The following is an 18,924-nucleotide window of genomic DNA, read 5'->3' as shown; positions in this document are numbered from 1 at the left end:
GGCAACTCTAGAAAGTGCTGACGCCACCTAGTGGTGCAATGTAAAAAGGCAACTTGTCATCCAGTGCTGTAAGTAAGAGTCTGATGGGGCGTGAAATTGTTAAACAAACAGAAGACGGATCAGTGAGCTTTATCTTATTTGAAGCTAAATGATCTTTATCCCAAGCAAGAAGCTGGAACTCAGCTTCTTTCTTTGAATATATATATACGTGTGTGTGTGCGTGTGTCTATATATATAAAAGATAAGATAAAAAATGTAACTTTATTGGTCCCCCACCAGGGAAATGATGTTGTTACAAAAAGCAGTAATAACAAGAATAAGAATTAGATATAGAACACACACACACACACACACACACACACACACACACACACACACACACACACACACACACACACACACACACACACACCATTTTAGCTTAGCTTTAAAACTTGAGAGCAAAAAGATCACTTTATGGTAGATTAGTTCTTTATTGTTAGTATTTGTGTTATACAATATACATACCCATCCACAGCTATAATAAAAACAGGATTTTCCATATCACGCTTTAAACTTTTGGCTCTTGCCTGGTGAGACTTTAAGACAATGGTATATTTTCATGATTTGATCCAAACTTCGGCAAAAGTCATGTTATGGCACAAACAACAGCCCAGCTTTAATAACAGTTACTTGATGTCCTCTGATGATACAGTATATATGACATGGCTACATCACACTTTTTGTTATAGTACAGTTGATCTGATGTGAACACACAGGACAGGACAGTAAATAACAGGTAGCTTGATATTTAAGTTACAGTATGACAAATAAAAGTGAAGGCATGAAGTGAACATTGCACATTTTGGTTGATTGAAAAGGCTGTAACATAGTCATTTAGAAAATAAATAATGATCCACACTGAAGACTGCAGAGTAGACAATGCATGTATGTATCAGGATATTTGGATATTTCTGACCATAAGACGTGTTTGGTGATACTGCAAAAGAGACCTTTTTGTGTTTCATAACAATTTGAAAGAACAGATTTTCAACTGCATGAACCCGATGGACTCTGAAAAGATAGCCTGTCCTTACAGCGGGATTTACGGTTGAAGAGGAATGAGATTGGAATTTTATTAAAAGCAAATGCTGTCAAAACCAGTCTGGGAAAGGTCATTATTACATGTGAAACACACAGGTGCGGATAAAAGGTCGTTTGTACAGTCAATAAGCCGTGTGAACGAGACAAAATACTGTAAACCCAGCACGTTTAGAGCTCCGCTGTGAGCTGCCCTTTACTCTGGATGATCCTCATGATGGACTGGACCACCTCTGACGTGGTGCCCTGACCGCCGATATCAGCTGTGTGCAACTGCAAGAAAAAAAGTAGAAGGAAGAAAAATTTTAAACTGTGGAATGACTTTTATTGTACTTGTCAGGGTGGTTCAGATTTTTTTCCCCCGCTCTGGAAAAAATGTAACATTTCAGCAGATGCAGCAGCCAGTCTGGTGCCCTGCATGATTAGCAGATCAGGTTTTTAAATGCGCTCAAGGACCGTAATTAATGCCAATACTACACAAAGTAAAATCAGATACCATACAGTGTAGCACTTCATAACAGCTTTGTGACACTGAAAGGACACAATGCTGCATTGTGTGAATGCACTGTGATGCATACTAAACCTGAACCCAGGGCCTCTAAGCCTCTGTCTCACAACAATGGCCTGTTAGCTTTATGGCAGCGGGACAGGTGAAGAGAGAGGCCTATCAGTGAAGGAGGACATACCCTGGTTTCATTCATGGTGGTGAGGACAGCATTTCGGATCGAACTTGCGTGTTCATAAAGCCTGGAGACATTAATTGAATTATTTACATTACTGCCATAGCACAGTCACAACATTACATCTCAGGTGGAACCACTGAAAATATTTTATGTGACAACGCTTACTTGAGGTGGTCCAGCATCATGCAACTGGCTAGCAGCATGGCGGTGGGGTTAGCAATGTTCCTGTCTGCAATACTCTTCCCTGTGTTCCTTGTGGCCTGAGAGACACAGAAAAAAGGGCAAGAAAGAGACAAATGTCTTAGAAAATGTCAGACAGACCACTGACTGTATATCAGTGTTTCTCAATTCCAGCCCTCGGGCCTCACTGCCCTGCATGTTTTTGATGTTTCCTGCTCCAACACACCTGATTCAAATGAGTGGCCCGTTATCAGGCCACTGCAGAGCTTGATGACGAGCTGATCATTTGAATCAGGTGTGTTGGAGGAGGGAAACATCTAAAACATGCAGGGCAGTGGGGCCCGAGGACCGGAATTGAGAAACACTGCTGCATATAGATGGATGACATGACAGCTCATAGTAAGCGAAGCCAAAACGTCTCAATCGCCCCCTGGTGGCTGGCTGCAGTATAGCTCATAAACCCCACCCCCTCCATGGGACATGAGCCAAACATTAAAAAAAAATCCTAAAGTTGGTGTCTGTAATTTTCTGATGTTTGGTTTTAATTGGGCTAATACATTTAGTTTTAATTTGTTATTTCATGCTATAAAAAGGGGATGACGTCATGATTGACAGCTCATGTATGCTCACGATTGAGTCGGGTGGTTGTATGGGTGGGACCTCAATACGGCGGCTTCACACCCCACCCACTGCGCATATTGTGCTTCCAAATGAAGATAGCTTCACCTGTACGCAGGATATTTTTGCTTCATTTTTGTACGGGGGACAAAGTGGAGATGTATCGTCCATCTTTATACACAGTCTATGGAACAGACAGGATTCATGTATTTTTCACTCTATCAAAAAACAGAGGGGACAGTGTCCTGCTAAGCATGAACTGCCAAACACTCACCGTTTCAAAGACAGCATAATCACGGCCATAGTTAGCCCCGGGCACAAGGCCAGGCCCTCCCACCAGGCCTGCACACACGTTGCTCACCACGTTCCCGTACAGATTGGGCATCACCATCACATCGAACTGCTGGGGCTTGGACACCAGCTAAAAAACAAACAAAGGCAGCAGGTGAATCATTTAGATGTTGCAACATGTAAAAGCTTTTCCAGCCTCAAGAGGTCTGTCATTTAATCTCCTTTCACCTGCATGGTGGTGTTGTCCACAATCATGCTGTCAAATGTGATGTCTGGGTAACCAGAGGCCACTTCTCTGCAACACTGCAGGAACAAGCCATCGCCGAGCTTCCTGTTGGAGCAGAAAGGCCAACTCATCATTTCCAGCACAAAGAAACTCACAATATTATATAAGACTCAGGAGGCAGACTTGCATGATACGTTTGCGTCAAAGTAACTCACATGATGTTGGCCTTGTGTACGGCAGTGACCCTACGGCGGCCTTTCTCCCTGGCCAGTTGGAAGGCGTACTCTGCGATCCTGAGGGAATTGTTCCTGGTGATGATCTTGAGACTCTCCACTACTCCTGCGACACTCTAAAAGATGACGGCGAGGAGAATGACCAATAAATAACCATTTAAGTTCAAGTAGTTGCTGTTAATAACATTAACAATAACATTTTTCTGAGTTATTTGTGAAGCTGCATGTGTAACTGTGTAGAACAAACTTGAATCCTTCTTCTGTAGAAAAGATCAACCTCAGGCTGTCACTGCACATCACGTCTTAACTAAGTAGACATGTCCACACACTGACATTCATTTTAGGTTTGTGCAAATTGTATCCTGTTTTAAAAGTTTTATAAAAGGTAGTTATTTCATATAGTTGCCAACAAAGAAACACTATTCAAAATATCGGTCTTTTTAATAATGTCATCATCTGCATCAATACAAATCAAGCATATCAAACTGATGTTATTCCCTTGGTAAATAAATGCTGTACTTTAAATAGTTGGGGAGGAAGAAAGATACAGAAGGAAAGAGGTCTTTAAAGGACGGGGTGTAAGCTTGTGTTGCAGCAAACAATAGACTTGATTGTGTTTCTGTTCTGCCTGACCTCGTGCTCCAGACTGCTGTACTCTCCCTCTGTGTTCTCCCTGATGATCATGATGTCAATGTTCTTGTGGCGAGTCTGGACTCCCGGGAGGGACTGGCAGTGCATCACATTGGCATACAGGTCTAAACTTGTGCTTTTGATGCACACGTGGAACAAGAGAGGGGAGGTGGGGGGTGTCAGGAAAAAACAATGGGTCAACTGACATTGCCAGAAGCAAAGGGCCAAATTATGAAAGACATGTAGGCCATGTGACAAAAGAGAGGCTTCATCAGGGCAACTGAATATTTCATTAAAACTCTTACCGAAGGAGATTATTTCTGGATTTAACAGATGGCGCCATGGTATGTTTGGTTTCTATGTTGCCTATCGGGAGAGTTAAGTAATGTTAGTTCAGCTTCAGTGTCATGGTCTTAAACTGCATGCTTCTCATGACTGTGCTGTGCTCCTCATATTTTCCATATTCTGTTTTTAACATAGAAAAAAAGAGGCTTGCTTACCTTTGAGGGCAACTCCATTACGGCGGATGGCTGTGATGGCATTACTGATATCATCCTCCGTCTCCAAAGCAGAGTTGACATGCACCACTTCAAAGTCCACTGGGACACAGCTGAACCTACAGCATGAATACAAACCACACAGTGAGGCAATCTCCACCAGTCTGTAGTCAACACTTTGAACATGGTTTAGTTTAAGTCTAACCAACCTGAAAACCTCCCTGACATGATTGAGCAGCTCTGGACCGATTCCATCTCCAGGTATGAGGGTCACAGTGTGCCTGCCTCCATACTTTGCAGGAGGAGGCTGTAACATTGGTATTTTATAAATTATTAACAACATTGAATATAAACTGCGGTTTATAGCTTTATTTGCACAAATGACCTACATACATATACATTCTTGCTGACATGTTACCATATGTTTTCAGATTGATTTCCAACATACCACCATTAAATTAATGCCCATACAATATAAAAATCACCCTGTAGTGGCCTTCTTGAGATAGTTCAATAAAAGTGTAGTACTGTTAGTCACATTTATGTTACAGCCAGGATAATGAAGAATTTTGTTAGAAGATGAACAAAAGTGGAAGTCATGAAAAGGATTTTCTGAATTTGGTAGTTTTAGATGACATGAAAGAGATTTCCAAATGGCCTCCGCTGGCCATCATATCCCACTCAATAACAACGTAATGTAACAAAAAATGATTTAGAATTTCAGTTTCAGTCACTGAATTGGCAATTTTAAGCAATTTTCAAATGTGTGAAAGTTGGATTTTCACACCAAGCTGAATTAAAAAAGTACTAGCAGCAGGAAATCATCAGAAAAAACATCCGAAATGCTTCGTTAAATGTTGACAATATGCACAATTTACAACATGCAAAATCACTAGTACAGTTATACAACAGTGTGGGAGGGTTATGATGAGCAGTAAAAAGCTGTAGTGCTATTTAGGGCCAGGCAACATATCACTATTCTTAATCATTGATTGCTGTCATCATATATGCACTTGAATTACACTGGAATTACTAATGCAGATACATCCATTATTTTAATATTCCATGACCTTACTGATAGTTTGATGTACATGTATTAATGTTGACAGTAGGTCTTCTGGTTTTTGTTAATAGATATGTTTTCTATATCACACAGGTTCAGTATAGAAGAGGAAATGTTCTTTCTCATGTGTGACGTCATGCATCGCGTTACGGTGAACCACGTCAGAGTGAGTGAGCTACTTACAATGTTTTCTCCCTGTAGTTGAAGATGGACAGCAAGGAAAGCAGGACAAGAGTCAGTTTGACAGCTACATGAAAGAATCCAGGTAGCAGCAAGTACAGAGGAAAAACACCCCCCCCCTCCTCCTCCTCCAACAGGGCGCAGAAACAGATGTTTAGCACTCCCAGATTACATTAAAACAGATTTTAAACAGCCCCTTCCAGAGATTAACCCAAAGCCATACATCTTAGAAAAAGGTAGTTTAATGAGTAGCAGTGATTTTTTTTAAGACATTACTAGAGCCATGATAAAGTCATTCAGTGTTTAAGAGACAGATTGACAAAATCACATCCGGTCATTTTAACTGAAACCCAGATACAGTGATTTACTCACAGTGAGCAAGGTCTTATTCCTGTGGCTTGTCAGAGTTGTTCCAAATACCTGAAACACAAATAAAGAGAGATGATTACGAGCGTGTCTGTGAATGGATTTCACGTTTGTTTAGCAACACACGGCAATGGTGAAAAGAGTGAAGAAGCCTGCTAGCTTGTTCAACTGCACGATATCGACCATATGACCTTGTGTTCAGGTGAAATAATCGATTAATTTTGGAGCCACACAACAAGGACAACGACTGCGGCAAAAACAACGTGTCTTGTCTTACTTTCACCGTATTTCCAAGGCGTCCACCCCAAAAAGGTTTCATGATTTTGGACATCGAAAGCACAGCACTGGGGGCAGCCATCTTGATTTTGAAGACCTGATTGCGTGCACAAGGAGGAGGCGTCTCGCGCGACATATATGTGCATATTTGTGTATGATATTATGTATTTTGTTTTGATTCTGTCAGTGCAAATACGTATTTATTCATTTATGGCGCCGTAATTGAAGGAAGGAAGCCCGTCATTTACACGATTGTTCAACGATAAAATAAATGTAACTAATGTTTGACTCCTAAAACACTCTTTGATCACATGAACCTCGGCGCGCAGACTCAGTGTCACGGACTGAGGTTCAGTGGAGGTTGGCGATATATCCGGAAGACACAAGCCAAGCCGGATTTCTGCAATGCCTGTCCAAAGCGGGCTATTAGTCCTTGTCTAAATAGTCGACTGAGCATATCGGCTTCAACCTATCTTCCCAATGAAAGCTGCTTGATACCAGGACAGCCTCCATGAGGAAACAGCGCAAGAAATAGTCAAAAGTTCCGGGTGGCAAGAGCAACAGCTCTTCTTTACCGTTCATTACATCCCAGCGGAGGTGACAAGAACGGGCAATACTTACCCGAAGCGTGGGCACAGAAGGTAAGACGTGTCCTTTCTCGTTCTTGAGTGCATGTGTAGTGGTGTCAGAGGACTTGTCCTCGGCTTCCTCGTCTTTGCGATGGTTTGGGTTCTTGTCATCGCTTCCAGCGCCATCTCTGCAGAGCCATCTTACATGTCCACTGTTACAGGTTGAGTAGCTTTCTGTTCAAGATGTGGCTTCAAGATTTGACTCATTTGATAAGCTCTTAAAAAGTACATGAAAACAAAAAATATACACAAAGGTAGCTTGTTTTGGAAAAGGTTTACAATTTGTTTACATTTTTGGCATTTTTTGGCATTTGTTTATTTTTCTCCATGACTACTTTTTCTTTCCATTTTCTATTTCCTTTTTTTAAGCTGCAGCTTTTATTTACTCTGTTTAGAACTTGTGCCACCATGAATGGAAAATGAAAACACATCTTGCTTAATAAAATGTCTGTAAAAATGTAAGAACACTTTGCAATCTTGGCTGAAATTCAAACCTTAAGGCTGCTGTTGTGCTTTGTTTCTGTGATTTCTGTCCAGGTCTATGAAACTGTGAGTCATGAGATTAACAGGTTGGTTATTTTCACTTGTTTTTTTTTTTTTGTTTGTTTGTTTTTTTTTACATCTCAGGGAACTTGTTGATCCAGTGCTAATCCCATGTGTCTTTCGCCTGAACTGGCATTTCCTGTTTCTCCTGACAGGCCCCCTGAGAGCCGTCGCCGTGCTGCTGTTGGTGGGGCTCACCTGGCTGCTGGCAAACACTTTATTTGGAAAGGAGAGCGGTTCATCTGTGCGCCTTTTCTTTAGCGGTAAGATAAGTCATTCTGAAGCCATGGATTGATTGACAGAAAATATACCAAACAAAAATGGCCAACATTCGCTGGTTTTCCCAGCTTGATTGATTGTAGCAAACGTGAAGACAGGTTTAAGTGTTGATGCATATTTCTGTGTATTTGTGGTTCATTTGAGTGAAAATTATGTATTTTTTCAGGTGCAAGTGAGGAACCAACACCTGGTAAGTAGAAAAAACTCCATGATACATCCATTTCAGGACTACCCCTCTTGCCAAGTATCAGCATGGTAAGGAGGTTGCATCCTCATCATCGTCCTTCTCACCACTGACTCTTGTGTTCTGTTGGTTTTAGCTGAACTCCGCCCTCGGAGGTATAAATGTGGACTTTCGGCTCCTTGTCCTCCAAAACATTTGGCTTTCCGTCTGGTGTCTGGTGCTGCCAACGTCATCGGGCCCAAAATCTGCCTGGAGGACAAGATGTGAGATTCAGTGTTTACCAGTTCCTTTTTATCCATGTCCACATCTTTCTTTCTTTCTTTCTTTCTTTCTTTCTTTCTTTCTTTCTTTCTTTCTTTCTTTCTTTCTTTCTTTCTTTTTCACACTCTGTTCTTTTTTTCCCTCTTTGCTGTCATAACCAGGCCTCCAAGTCTGTCTGGGGAGCTGAATGCAAGTATTCTTTCAGTCTGTCTGCCCCCCATTTCTGTCTGTAGTCTTGGTCTTTTATACATGTATTTGTGGTTGTTTCTGGAGTGCCAGGCAGCGTGTTAAAGTGTGTAGATTACTGTGTAAGTGGAAGGCAATGAAGTGTTCTCCTGAAGTGCCTCAGTTGGTGCTTCAGCCTCTCGTGTTCGTGTCTTGCAGGCTTGTGAGCAGTGTGAAGAACAATGTTGGCCGAGGACTCAACATAGCTTTGGTCAATGGTAACAGTGTCATCTTCCATCTTTTAACCAAACTGTGTTGCATTAACATTTTAAGCTCCCATTGATTATGTTATTTTAACATCTGACTCATGTTTCTCCGCTCCAGGAGTGACGGGAGAACTCTTAGCCACAAAGACATTTGATATGTGGGCAGGAGGTAATTAAAACCAGACGCTAATATAGTATAGATTTCTCATCTGGTACATGTGGCTTGGCAATAACGAGCTATAAACCACAGTTCATAACACATCTGATATTTGCCCTCAGATGTTTCTGACCTGTTGAAGTTTCTTCGGCCGCTTCATGAAGGAACACTTGTGTTCGTGGCTTCCTTTGATGATCCAGCTACAAAGTAAGAATCCATGATGTGCTATCAGTTCGGTCCAACAGCCCTTTCTTGATTTTCTTCCCTGAAACAAACTTCAAAGCAATTGTCAGAGATAAGTTGTCAGATAAAGCTTAAGCATATTGCATGTTATAACTCAATAAATGTATTGTAGAATGAAATGTTTAAGTGGCACTGCTACAGAGAAACCCCTTTTTAATAGCTTAACAACAGGAGGGCCATTGTCAGTTTTAATGTTTAAACAGCTGACAGTTCACCTGCGATCAAAGCTTACATCTGAAAGACGAAAAGGAGGTGAGCAGTCAAGAACGTGCCATCATGTTGTCAAGCGTCAAATTTTTTATTAAACATTTGATGCTTTTTGGAGCATGATCATAAATCCCTCCTTGTTGCCCTTAAAGGCTTTCCGTCTTAAAAACATGTCACGTTGTGCAGTGATTAAACCTCAGAGTTGAGCCAGAAAGTGCTGCAGAGATGTGGTTAAAGCCCAGGAGGAGCCGGCTGAGAATTCTAAAAGCTCGCATTTAATTTCTGTAACAGTTAACAGAGGTTAAGCACATGCATTAACCTGTATCCCTCCTGCTTAGAAGAGCAACCAACCCACCTGATAAACATTAACCTGCTGCCTTATCCTCCTTTCTGGTCACAGGTTGAACGACGAATCTCGGCGACTGTTTGAGGAGCTCGGGAGCACAGTGGTGAAAGACCTGGCCTTCAGAGACAGCTGGGTGTTTGTTGGGGCCAAGGGTATCGAGAATAAGAGTCCCTTTGAGCAGGTATGTTACTGTTACTATTAATGCTGAACAGAGATTCATCAGCTCCTTTGAGGTGCTGCTGATTTGCCTACAATTAACTGCTTAATGATGCAGTGAAAAATATATCCTCCCTGTGTCGTCATATAAAGCGCAAAGACGTGTTGTTTATGGTTACAGTGGTATCATGATACAGGCCATTCAAAGATACAGGATACGTACGTCGAGCATTATCAAAAGGGAAAGTCTTGTAGTATTGGTGGCAGTGTATTCTGTAGATAATTAATCACAATAGACTGAACTGCAACATATAACCATATTGAATATTCACATTCAATCCTGTTACCTTGAAAACACATGAGGAATGATAAGACTTCTGTTTGCCAGCTGAGCCGATGTTATCCTGTGATGCCCACCAGTTGACACGTGTTGTTGGCATAGGTGGCAGTTTCACAAGTCTTCCTCGCAAAAAGTCTTTAATAAGTCTGTTTGGATTTACTTTAAGCGTATTGAAGACATGTTCTGACCACTGAGATTTATGCCTTTTCCACCTTCCTAGCTTGTTCAGCTTTTTATTATTTTTGTTAGACTTACAACTGTAATTTCTTAAAGTTGGGACGCTGTGTCAATATAAATGAAGCAGAATGTGATAATTTGGTAATCCTTCTTAACATATACTCGATTGAAAGCAGTACAAAGACAATATATTTAATGTTTGACCTCATCAGCTTCGTTGATGTTTGTAAATATCTGCTTATTCTGAATTTGATGCCTGCAACACATTTCAAACAAGTTGGGACAGGAGCAGCTAAAGACTGGCAAAGTTGAGGAATGTCCCCTCAGAAAACCTGTTTGGATCATTCCACAGGTAAACAGGTTCATTAGTAACAGGTGATAGTGTTATGATTGGGTATGAAAGGGGCGTCCTGGAAAGGCTCAGTCGTTCACAAGCAAGGATGGAGCGAGGTTCACCACTTTGTGAACACATGACTGTATGAAGGAGATTACTGTTACTGTTACTTTGTAACATTTCATAAAACTGTTGTTGGTAAACAGTTCATTTGCAAATGATTTCATTCTGCTATTTACCTTTTACACAGCGTCCCAGCTTTCTTGGAATTGGTGTTGTGCATCATGTTTCATGGTAAAGCACTTAAAAAAGGCCTGTGTTCAAATCCTCTGTGGCCGACACATTTATGTGCTTATGAGAAAGTCAGAAATTATGAGTCCCTCATTACCTCCAGTATGCTTTGGAAACCTTTCATGGCCCCACACACATAACCAACGACTATGAAAAGCCAAATTGTGGTATTAAATTTCTAAAACATGTCCAGTTCTTGTTCAGCGCTCCGTGTTCGTCGTCCAGCAGTGAGAAGCTGATCGCGGTCTGTTTTGGTGACATACACTCTGTTTGCCTGTGGTTGTTTCCATTAGCGCATGAAGAACAGTAAGAGCAGCAACAAGTATGAAGGTTGGCCTGAGTCTCTAGAGATGGATGGCTGCATTCCACTGCGGGCACCCCTGGAAGGATAATTGTGCCTGACACATACACAGTGACACCTGGTGTGGCAGCAGTGGATCCAGATGACTGGTAGAAAGCCAAGGAACTGCCGAATGACTGAAACCATACCAGATCCGGGCCACGTTTTAATTTTCCCTCTCTTGGCTGAGGCTTGAGCTGACTGCAAAGATTGTCTTGGGACTTCATATTTTTTAAAACTGCTGGAACTTGTGGAGGACTTGTGAATTAAGCTTTGTGAGCCATTTTCGAGCTGAAGTCATGTTGTAGAAGCAATTAAAATGTTTGCGATGGTTAAGGGAATCTTGAGAGGACAAATGCTGGATGACCAAAGTGTAACAGCGACTAGTGAACGATTACGTTTAGGTCTTCCAAAGCCGTTGTAGGAAATGGATATATTTCCTCTCTGCAAGCCTGCTTGTCGGGTGTCAGTATCATTGAGCAACAGGACTGTGACATTTTCATGACATTTAATGTTCAGCAGGTAAGAGACACACCTAAGTGGTCTCACACTAAGGCTTTGGGAAACCTAATCATGTCAGCATAGGAAAAACCATTTGAGGTACACTAGTATTTAAAATGTTCGAAGCACCAGGCCTGTTGGCAGATTTTATATTTAAATACATTAATATATTTTCATCCTGTGACATATATTTCAGTGATATTGTTACGCCTTGTGTTAGTTGCCATTGTTTCTTCAGAACTTGATGCATTGCAGTTATTTCTTGCCACATGTTTACATTTCTTGTGACAAATTTGGCCTTGCTCATCACTTTAGCTTGATAAAACTATTTATTTTAATACTTTATTAGAAATGTACACAGTGTGGGTTCATCATAACACCACCCATGGTTTTAATGATCTCTCAGGCCTGCAAGCATCTTTCCACTGAGTGCTTTGTATAAGGTTTCAACCTAAATGTGTGGTTGTGTTTTTTAAAAAAAATCTTGAGTGTGTCCACCGGGCATGTAGGAAAAGCATATTAGTAAAAGTCTTGTTTCTTATGTTTGGTTTGTAGTCCATTTTAGCAGCTCTGTCTTAGTTCTGTTACGTGTAAAGATTTTTCTACAAAGCATTGCAGTCTCTTTATATCGTGACATCTATGCTCATGAATAAAAATGTTCAAATATTTCTTGTCTTTTTTTAATTTTCATGGGTCCTCAGCAGAGTCAGCTGGTGTACTTGAAGAAATTCACCAGAGGGCGACAAAAGTCAAGGTCTTACAGGGGTTACTCGGTTCATTCTGCTCAAGGCTTTTGCTTCACTGAGCATATGTGATGGTGGGGATAAACACTGCAGACTGAACGTGGAGGATTTCAGGTCTGACTGAGGTTCTGACACTGAATTCAGGGACAGCACAGAATCGTGCTGCTCGCTCAATCGGTAGGCTGTAACGTTATCATGACAAACACGATCAATTTCATTGTCCCATTGAAATGTGCTATGGCGCCTTCAGTGTTCTTAGAAATAATCGTGATTTCCAGTTGTAGATTTAAGAGCGAGTAGTAGAGAGTTTCTGTGTCCGAGGAGGGAAATTTCTTGTCACAACCTCCACATGTCTCACAAGAGAAACATAAAAGAGATGAAAAGGAATAAAAACATATGCTTACACATGTTCACAAATATGCCTTATACATGCTCACCAGTTGTGGACTTTAGCCAACTACATATGATGAAAGACTCAAGTAAAGGTTTGAGGTACCTGTACTGTTTCCATTTTATGCTAATTTACACTTCTACTGCCCTACATTTTAAATGTAAATGCTGTGTTTTTTACTCCATTCACACACACACACACACACACACACACACACACACACACACACACACACACACACACACACACACACACACACACACACACACACACACACACACACACACACACGTGGGATTATCTTAAACAATGTGATGCAGTGCTACAGAAAAAAACTACAGAACAGTACTTTTACTCAAGAACTACACTATGTACAATTTTGAGGTGCTTTAACTGAGCATTTCTATTTTCTTCTGCTCTAAACTTCCCTTTCACTACATTTCAAACAGGAAATACTCTGCCTACATTAATCTGACAGCTGTAATTACTCCTCATGTCAAGATTTTACATGTAAACACATAATCAGTTTAAACAATATGTTGCATTTTTGTAAGTTAATCTGCTTGACAATATTTGAAATCGTTAGTATATTTCAAGAAGTATATCACAGAGTGGGGTCATTTCGCCTTTCACTTTTACTTTTGACACTTTAAGTAAACTCTAATACTAACACTTGTGTATTTGTAACTCCAGTAAGGTTTTGAACGCAGAACTTTCCCTTGCAATCTAGTTTTTTCATACTGTGGTTTTATTTACTTTTATTTGAATCAAATATCTGAATACTTATTCCACCAGTGCACCATGCATGAATATTATCTGGATTAAATTAGTCATTTATCTGCCTTATCTCAAAAATAAAACCGCAGTAACCATAAAAAGTGTTAAAATATCCTTACATGCTTGTTAATGTCAACGATAGGAAAACGGTTGAACGCCCGTTTGCGCTTAAAGGCCATTGAAGTTTACGAGAAGCGCTTGAATGCAGCATCAGAGACACGTAACAAGCCGTGGATATAAACACGTCTCAGCAGCGCCCTCTGCTGGTGGAGTGAGCTCACGGTCGGTCTTCTTCGTCCTGAGGATGATGGTGAGCCCCGTGGCAAGTGAGAACGGGCAGGCAGAGCGCGCGCAGCACACACGAGAACCTGCTGAAGGCCGCTGGAGTCGTGCGTTGTAAATTATGTACATAAGTTCCTGGCATTATTCGGGTACACATGAATGGCCGGTCGCACAACTTGGAGCCGTCAAACCGCGCAGCGAGTGGGGAAATCTGTAAACCATCGTCTGAAGTGGAACGCGTACACCAAGTGCTCTGTGCCCGTCTCTCACACAGACCGAGGCTCGACGGCTCCGGTGGGGATTTTCAACACCGCGGCAACCGTGTAGGATATATAGAGGAAAAAAACCCAGCAGAACCGCGAATCTTTTTCTAAAGTTTCTTTTGTTTTTCGTAAATGTATTTTTTCAGTGGGTGTAAAATAATTTTGTAGGCAGAAAGCCCGGTGTAAATCTCGTGTAATTACGTTTGTAAAAAGCTTAAAGGAATAATTGAAATCCAGTTATCCGTGAGTTAGCCAGCTAACAGCTCGTTTTTTATTCATTGTATCGCTGGACCGACGAGCTACGATGCTGCATTTAGGTGAGTGATGTTTGTTGTTATTTTCAGTCACAAAGCAAATGCTCATATGCGTAATTCCACTTCTCCTCAGTGAGACATTATTATTTTTTTAGTCTGTTTAAGCATTACTAGATGGCTTCGTAGGTGTTTATCCTCTCGTGTGGCTGCTTATTTTTTTATAACATAAATGATGCTGTGGAAAAAAACAAAAAAACAAAACACTGAAGTCAAGTGCAGCCCTGCGGGGGAGCCTGGCTGACAGGCCCTCGGACACCAACTGTTTCGCCCATCATTTGAATGATTTGTCTGCGCTCAGGCCACGAAAGGCCAGGAGGTTTGGGGCTTTTGATTTGCTGTCAGTCGCCCCAGTCTCCGTGCACTCGCCCTGTGTGCTGATTGTACTTGGTGTCTTTCACCGTTTGCATGGCGTTTCTGAAGTCAGCTGAGCTACCAGCTAGCCAATGGCTGCACTTCATGCTGCCTGCACATCCAGGCATCACTGTGTCATGTATGCTGTGGCCTATAAATAACATACATTAATTGCATTCTGCTTCAGAGGCAGTGACTGCTGCACATCATGGGGTCTTTGCCCCGAGCAAGTTTCACAACAGGCATGTTGGAAAACTAAAATCATCCTTAAAATGTATCACTGTCAGCTATATCCATACGTATCTTATCCATAAACGTGCACCAGAGCATCCCCTTCTCCACTGCTGTATGGATATTTTCTAGATATATCAAAACATTGCATCTGATAGCCCCCTGGGGGTGTTAGTGGTGTACTCAAAACATAAGGCAGGATGCTTTCCTCCTCAACAAGGCTTACAGCCGCTGAACTACTCAGATCAACACATTGCTGATCTCTGAGCACTCCATCATCCATAAACCTTCAGAGCATTCACAGGGGTGAAAAGGGCTCACTCGTTGATATGAGCTCCAGGAGTAGTAAGCTACTTTAGAAACATGTAATCCTGATTCATCATTGGCTGATTAAGGAGCCTTTCTCTCACCTGGATTAGAGGAATCCTTTGGTTTTGCTCACTGAGGGGAATGAAAGAGAGGGAACAAAAAGGGGGGTTAGATAACACATATTCTCTCTGTCTGTCGCTCTGTCTGAGTGAACAGTACTGTGTGTGTGCTACCTACACTCCACTCTCCCATGCTTGACCTGGATTGGACAAAAGTCCTTGTTGTGTTTTCAGCCTTGAGTTTCCCTAATGGGAAGAGAACAATCGTTGTGTGTTTGACTCTAGTGGCCAGCATTTGATATTTTCCATCAGATTTCTGAACGCCCCCCAAGTCTGAAGAAACACAGGGAAGCAACATGTGCTGAACCGACTCGTGCCATAATTGAGTAGGAGGAGTAGCCGGAGCAGTTTTAATTAACATTATCATTTCTCGCTCTATTGCACATACACTGCTCTTAAATTACTCTGCTAGATTTAGATGAATGATGCTTTTTTCCAGGGTGAGTTTTAAGATCTGCTCATTAATACATTCCCTTGTGAGTTGAATTTATAGTGTTCTCACTTGCCTGTATGGCACAGAGCCTGTCTTGAACCCTGTAATTAACTTTAATTATTCCACACAATCACAGTCTGAGCCGGACCGCCTCCTGTTTGTCAGTGCATTTGAACAGCAGCAAAGTCAGCTTTTTGAAGGTTAACACCTGCCACTTATACTGATGTGTCCTGGAGTGGCTTTATGACAGCAGTCTGTTCGACACGGCCTTACTGAACAAACACGGCCTTTGTTTTTACCTGCCGTTGGGGTCAACAGCTGAGCTGCAGAGTTCAGATGTAGACCTGTGATCTTCAGAACAGTTGCTGCTTGACATGGAGCCCATTTGAATGCTGGCCAGCAGCTCTCAGACCTTGTGCTACCTCTGCCCCGTCTCCCCACATCACTCAGCCTCCATCTCCCCTTTAAATCTCTGTGGGACTAATGCTGGATTTGGAAAAAGACTGGTTCGATTCAAGTGCTGCATTAATCATGTGGTGAAACATTACAGGCGGGTATTGGTTTGAATTTCATTTGCATTTGATCTACAGGACTATTCCATTACTCAGTTAACTAAATTCAGCACCATTTTTTTAAAAATATACATTTCTTTCAATTCCCAATCTCCAGCCAAGTGTATCTGCTGAACCTTTCATCCCTGCCTGGTATAACAAAGCTCACTCAGTCTAGTAATCAACAAAGGGATAATGTGCAACTATTGTAGCTGGCACCTGATGAAGGAACACTGTTAAAAGACTTCAAAACATGCATACTTGCTGATAATACAGTTGCACTCTTGTAATATCATGCGTAAAACAAAATAAGAGTTATTTATCAAAACATTCAGCACGATTAGCATGAATATGTATTTTAAGGAGTGTCAGCCAGAGAGCGCAATAATGAAGGATGAAATGATTAGAATAATTGCTCCTTGCACCTGATTTGCGAAAGGAAAAGCAATTTATCTAATCACAGTTTACCGCCCAGTGAAAGCATGTTTTAATATAAATGCAAACCTAAAAAATATTGTTAAATTTAACTGGTTTGCCTTCATAAATCAGGGGGTGAGCCTTAATTTGTGTTGCAAAACTGAGGGTCAAAGCTTACCAACAGAGTGAACTCTCCTGTTCTTTCCCAGGAACTTGAATTTAAAAAATGTTGCAGAACACCTACCAAACATGAAGCAGTGCTGCACCTGTCCTAAATAATTTAACCCTTTTTTTCTCCATGTGTCGTCATGCACATTTAACTCAATGAATTATCAGTATTGTAATAGATGTAAGAGTAGATTGATTGTCACATGGGATGGGCTACGACTCAATGCAAAATGCAAAAATAGAAATATAGTAATTCATATCCAACATACATACATTTAAAAACTACAGAAGAAAGTGTATAACGAAATTATAGAAGTAGCTCATTAGATGAGCAAGAAAAAAAAAACATTCCTGTAAAATAAACAAAAATGTTGACTTTGGACTGAGTGAAGCTCAGGAAAAACTTTGCTCAGAAGCAGAAAATTAGCAGTAAATAGTGGAAAATGTCCATCACTGTTTCCTGAAGCCCAGGGTGACACCTTCATCTTGCTTGTTTGTCCAACCAGTGGTCCAAAACCAAAACATATGCAGTTAACCGTCACATAAGACAAAAAAGTAGCATTACAACTGAGAAGCTGTGATTGTGGAATATCGGGCATTTTTCTTCAAAAAAATGACCAAACCATTTATTGATTGACAAAATAGTTGATGATTAATCTGAGTTCCTCTCTTAAAACAGTTTAATTTTTTGTTTTTCTGGGGAGATGCTGACAGAGAGCAGATGAACAGGTTTACAGAAAGCTGTCCTTCACCCGGCTGTCCCTCGGCCCTCTGCACCCAATCTCGCTGTGACGCTGGACACACCAACGGAAATTATTCCAATGCTAATGTAATCACCTCGTGTTTTCAGCCTTTTCCCACCACTAAAAGCATTCCTCCTCTTCCTCTCCTCTTCCTCTCCCTCTCTTCTCCACGCACAACTGTAGCTGCTTTTGTTCGGGCAAAAATTTAGCTATAGTCACTGCTTTCATTCACACAAACATTGGCACATATTTTATCAGGCAAAATCCCCCCCAGCCCCTTTTTTGTCTGTGCCACCCCCCTCTCTTTATCTCTCTCTTGTTCTCTTTCACACACACATTTTTCCCACCCCTTCTACTAGCCGGCCCCCCTCGCTCCATCTCTCCTTCCCTCTCTCTCTCTCTCTTTTTGAAACTCTGCTGTCCGCCTGCTCCCACCAATGACAATCCCTTCCTGTCCCCCTCGCCACTTTTTATTCACTCTTTTCATCTACACGTCCCCCTCAATTGCAAAAACGGTGCTGTCTGTACGAACACACACACACACACACACACACACACACACACACACACACATACAGAGTCCCCCCTGGCTCTTCCTTTGTCTGCCTGCCTAATTTTCCAGCGGCAGTTTGGTTCCAGGGGATTAATGTGTGTATCCCCATGAAGTAAGGGATGAAAAAGCACAGTGGGCAGATAGGTTTGCATTATTATTTGTTGCTTTTGAAGTTATAGATTGTGTAGGAGATGTGAGATTTCTGTGTCTGCACTTTGCTGTTGTGTAACAGAGAAGTAATGTAGGTTTTTTTCTCCTTGTCTCAAAACTTTGAGCATATATAACAAAAAGTTCCAGCGAAAAAACAAACATGGCCTTCAGCTGGGTTTTGAGAATGGAGCAGAATTCACATCTTTGGCAGTCGAGAAGCAAAGGTGTCACAATGATTTTCGTTGCACATTTCAGAAATGTTTCGGCAGCTGCAGGTGTTCTCCCCGTGCAAGAGCCTCACAGAAGCCTGGAGGGCAGGCAGGGTGCAGCGCGTCAGATATTTGGTTCTCATGTACTTCTGAAACATGAAGAATGATTCTGACGTGT

At 41.5% G+C, this 18,924-nt stretch overlaps 3 protein-coding genes across 6 annotated transcripts in view; 2 read left to right on the top strand and 1 right to left on the bottom strand.

Annotated features, from left to right (window-relative positions):
• Positions 1–453: 453 nt before the first annotated feature.
• Positions 454–6,428, bottom strand: idh3g (isocitrate dehydrogenase (NAD(+)) 3 non-catalytic subunit gamma). 2 transcript variants are annotated; one of them, XM_070968088.1, is made up of 13 exons: positions 6,325–6,428; positions 6,054–6,101; positions 5,685–5,696; positions 4,648–4,745; positions 4,442–4,557; positions 4,247–4,307; positions 3,945–4,077; positions 3,294–3,427; positions 3,081–3,183; positions 2,836–2,982; positions 1,929–2,023; positions 1,767–1,827; positions 454–1,353 (listed from the first exon to the last, which is right to left on the bottom strand). In XM_070968088.1, exons 1-13 carry the CDS (start codon positions 6,403–6,405, stop codon positions 1,252–1,254), a joined length of 1,191 nt encoding a protein of 396 aa, XP_070824189.1. In that variant the 5' UTR covers positions 6,406–6,428; the 3' UTR covers positions 454–1,251. The 2 variants fall into 2 exon arrangements, with proteins under 2 accessions (XP_070824189.1, XP_070824190.1); XM_070968089.1 differs by lacking the exon at positions 5,685–5,696.
• Positions 6,429–6,656: 228 nt separating this feature from the next.
• On the top strand, positions 6,657–12,410 carry fam3a (FAM3 metabolism regulating signaling molecule A). The gene is made up of 10 exons (XM_070968087.1): positions 6,657–6,964; positions 7,490–7,521; positions 7,651–7,758; positions 7,941–7,964; positions 8,095–8,221; positions 8,604–8,662; positions 8,769–8,819; positions 8,930–9,014; positions 9,658–9,784; positions 11,195–12,410. The coding sequence occupies exons 2-10, from the start codon at positions 7,509–7,511 to the stop codon at positions 11,291–11,293; spliced, it is 693 nt and encodes a 230-aa protein (XP_070824188.1). The 5' UTR covers positions 6,657–6,964; positions 7,490–7,508; the 3' UTR covers positions 11,294–12,410.
• A 1,528-nt stretch (positions 12,411–13,938) lies between these two features.
• Positions 13,939–18,924, top strand: part of wnk3 (WNK lysine deficient protein kinase 3) — a 38,818-nt gene continuing 33,832 nt past the window's right edge. For all 3 annotated transcript variants that reach the window (XM_070969581.1, XM_070969582.1, XM_070969580.1), the window contains exon 1: positions 13,939–14,515. The gene's annotated coding sequence lies outside the window, so the exon portion shown is untranslated. The remainder of the gene's footprint in view (positions 14,516–18,924) is intronic.

This window comes from Chaetodon trifascialis, chromosome 8 (genome assembly GCF_039877785.1).
Source record: "Chaetodon trifascialis isolate fChaTrf1 chromosome 8, fChaTrf1.hap1, whole genome shotgun sequence".
In the NCBI taxonomy this organism is placed as follows: Eukaryota; Metazoa; Chordata; class Actinopteri; order Chaetodontiformes; family Chaetodontidae; genus Chaetodon; species Chaetodon trifascialis.
The sequence above is the reverse complement of the archived record's forward strand: the minus strand, read 5'-3'. Positions and strand labels throughout refer to the sequence as shown.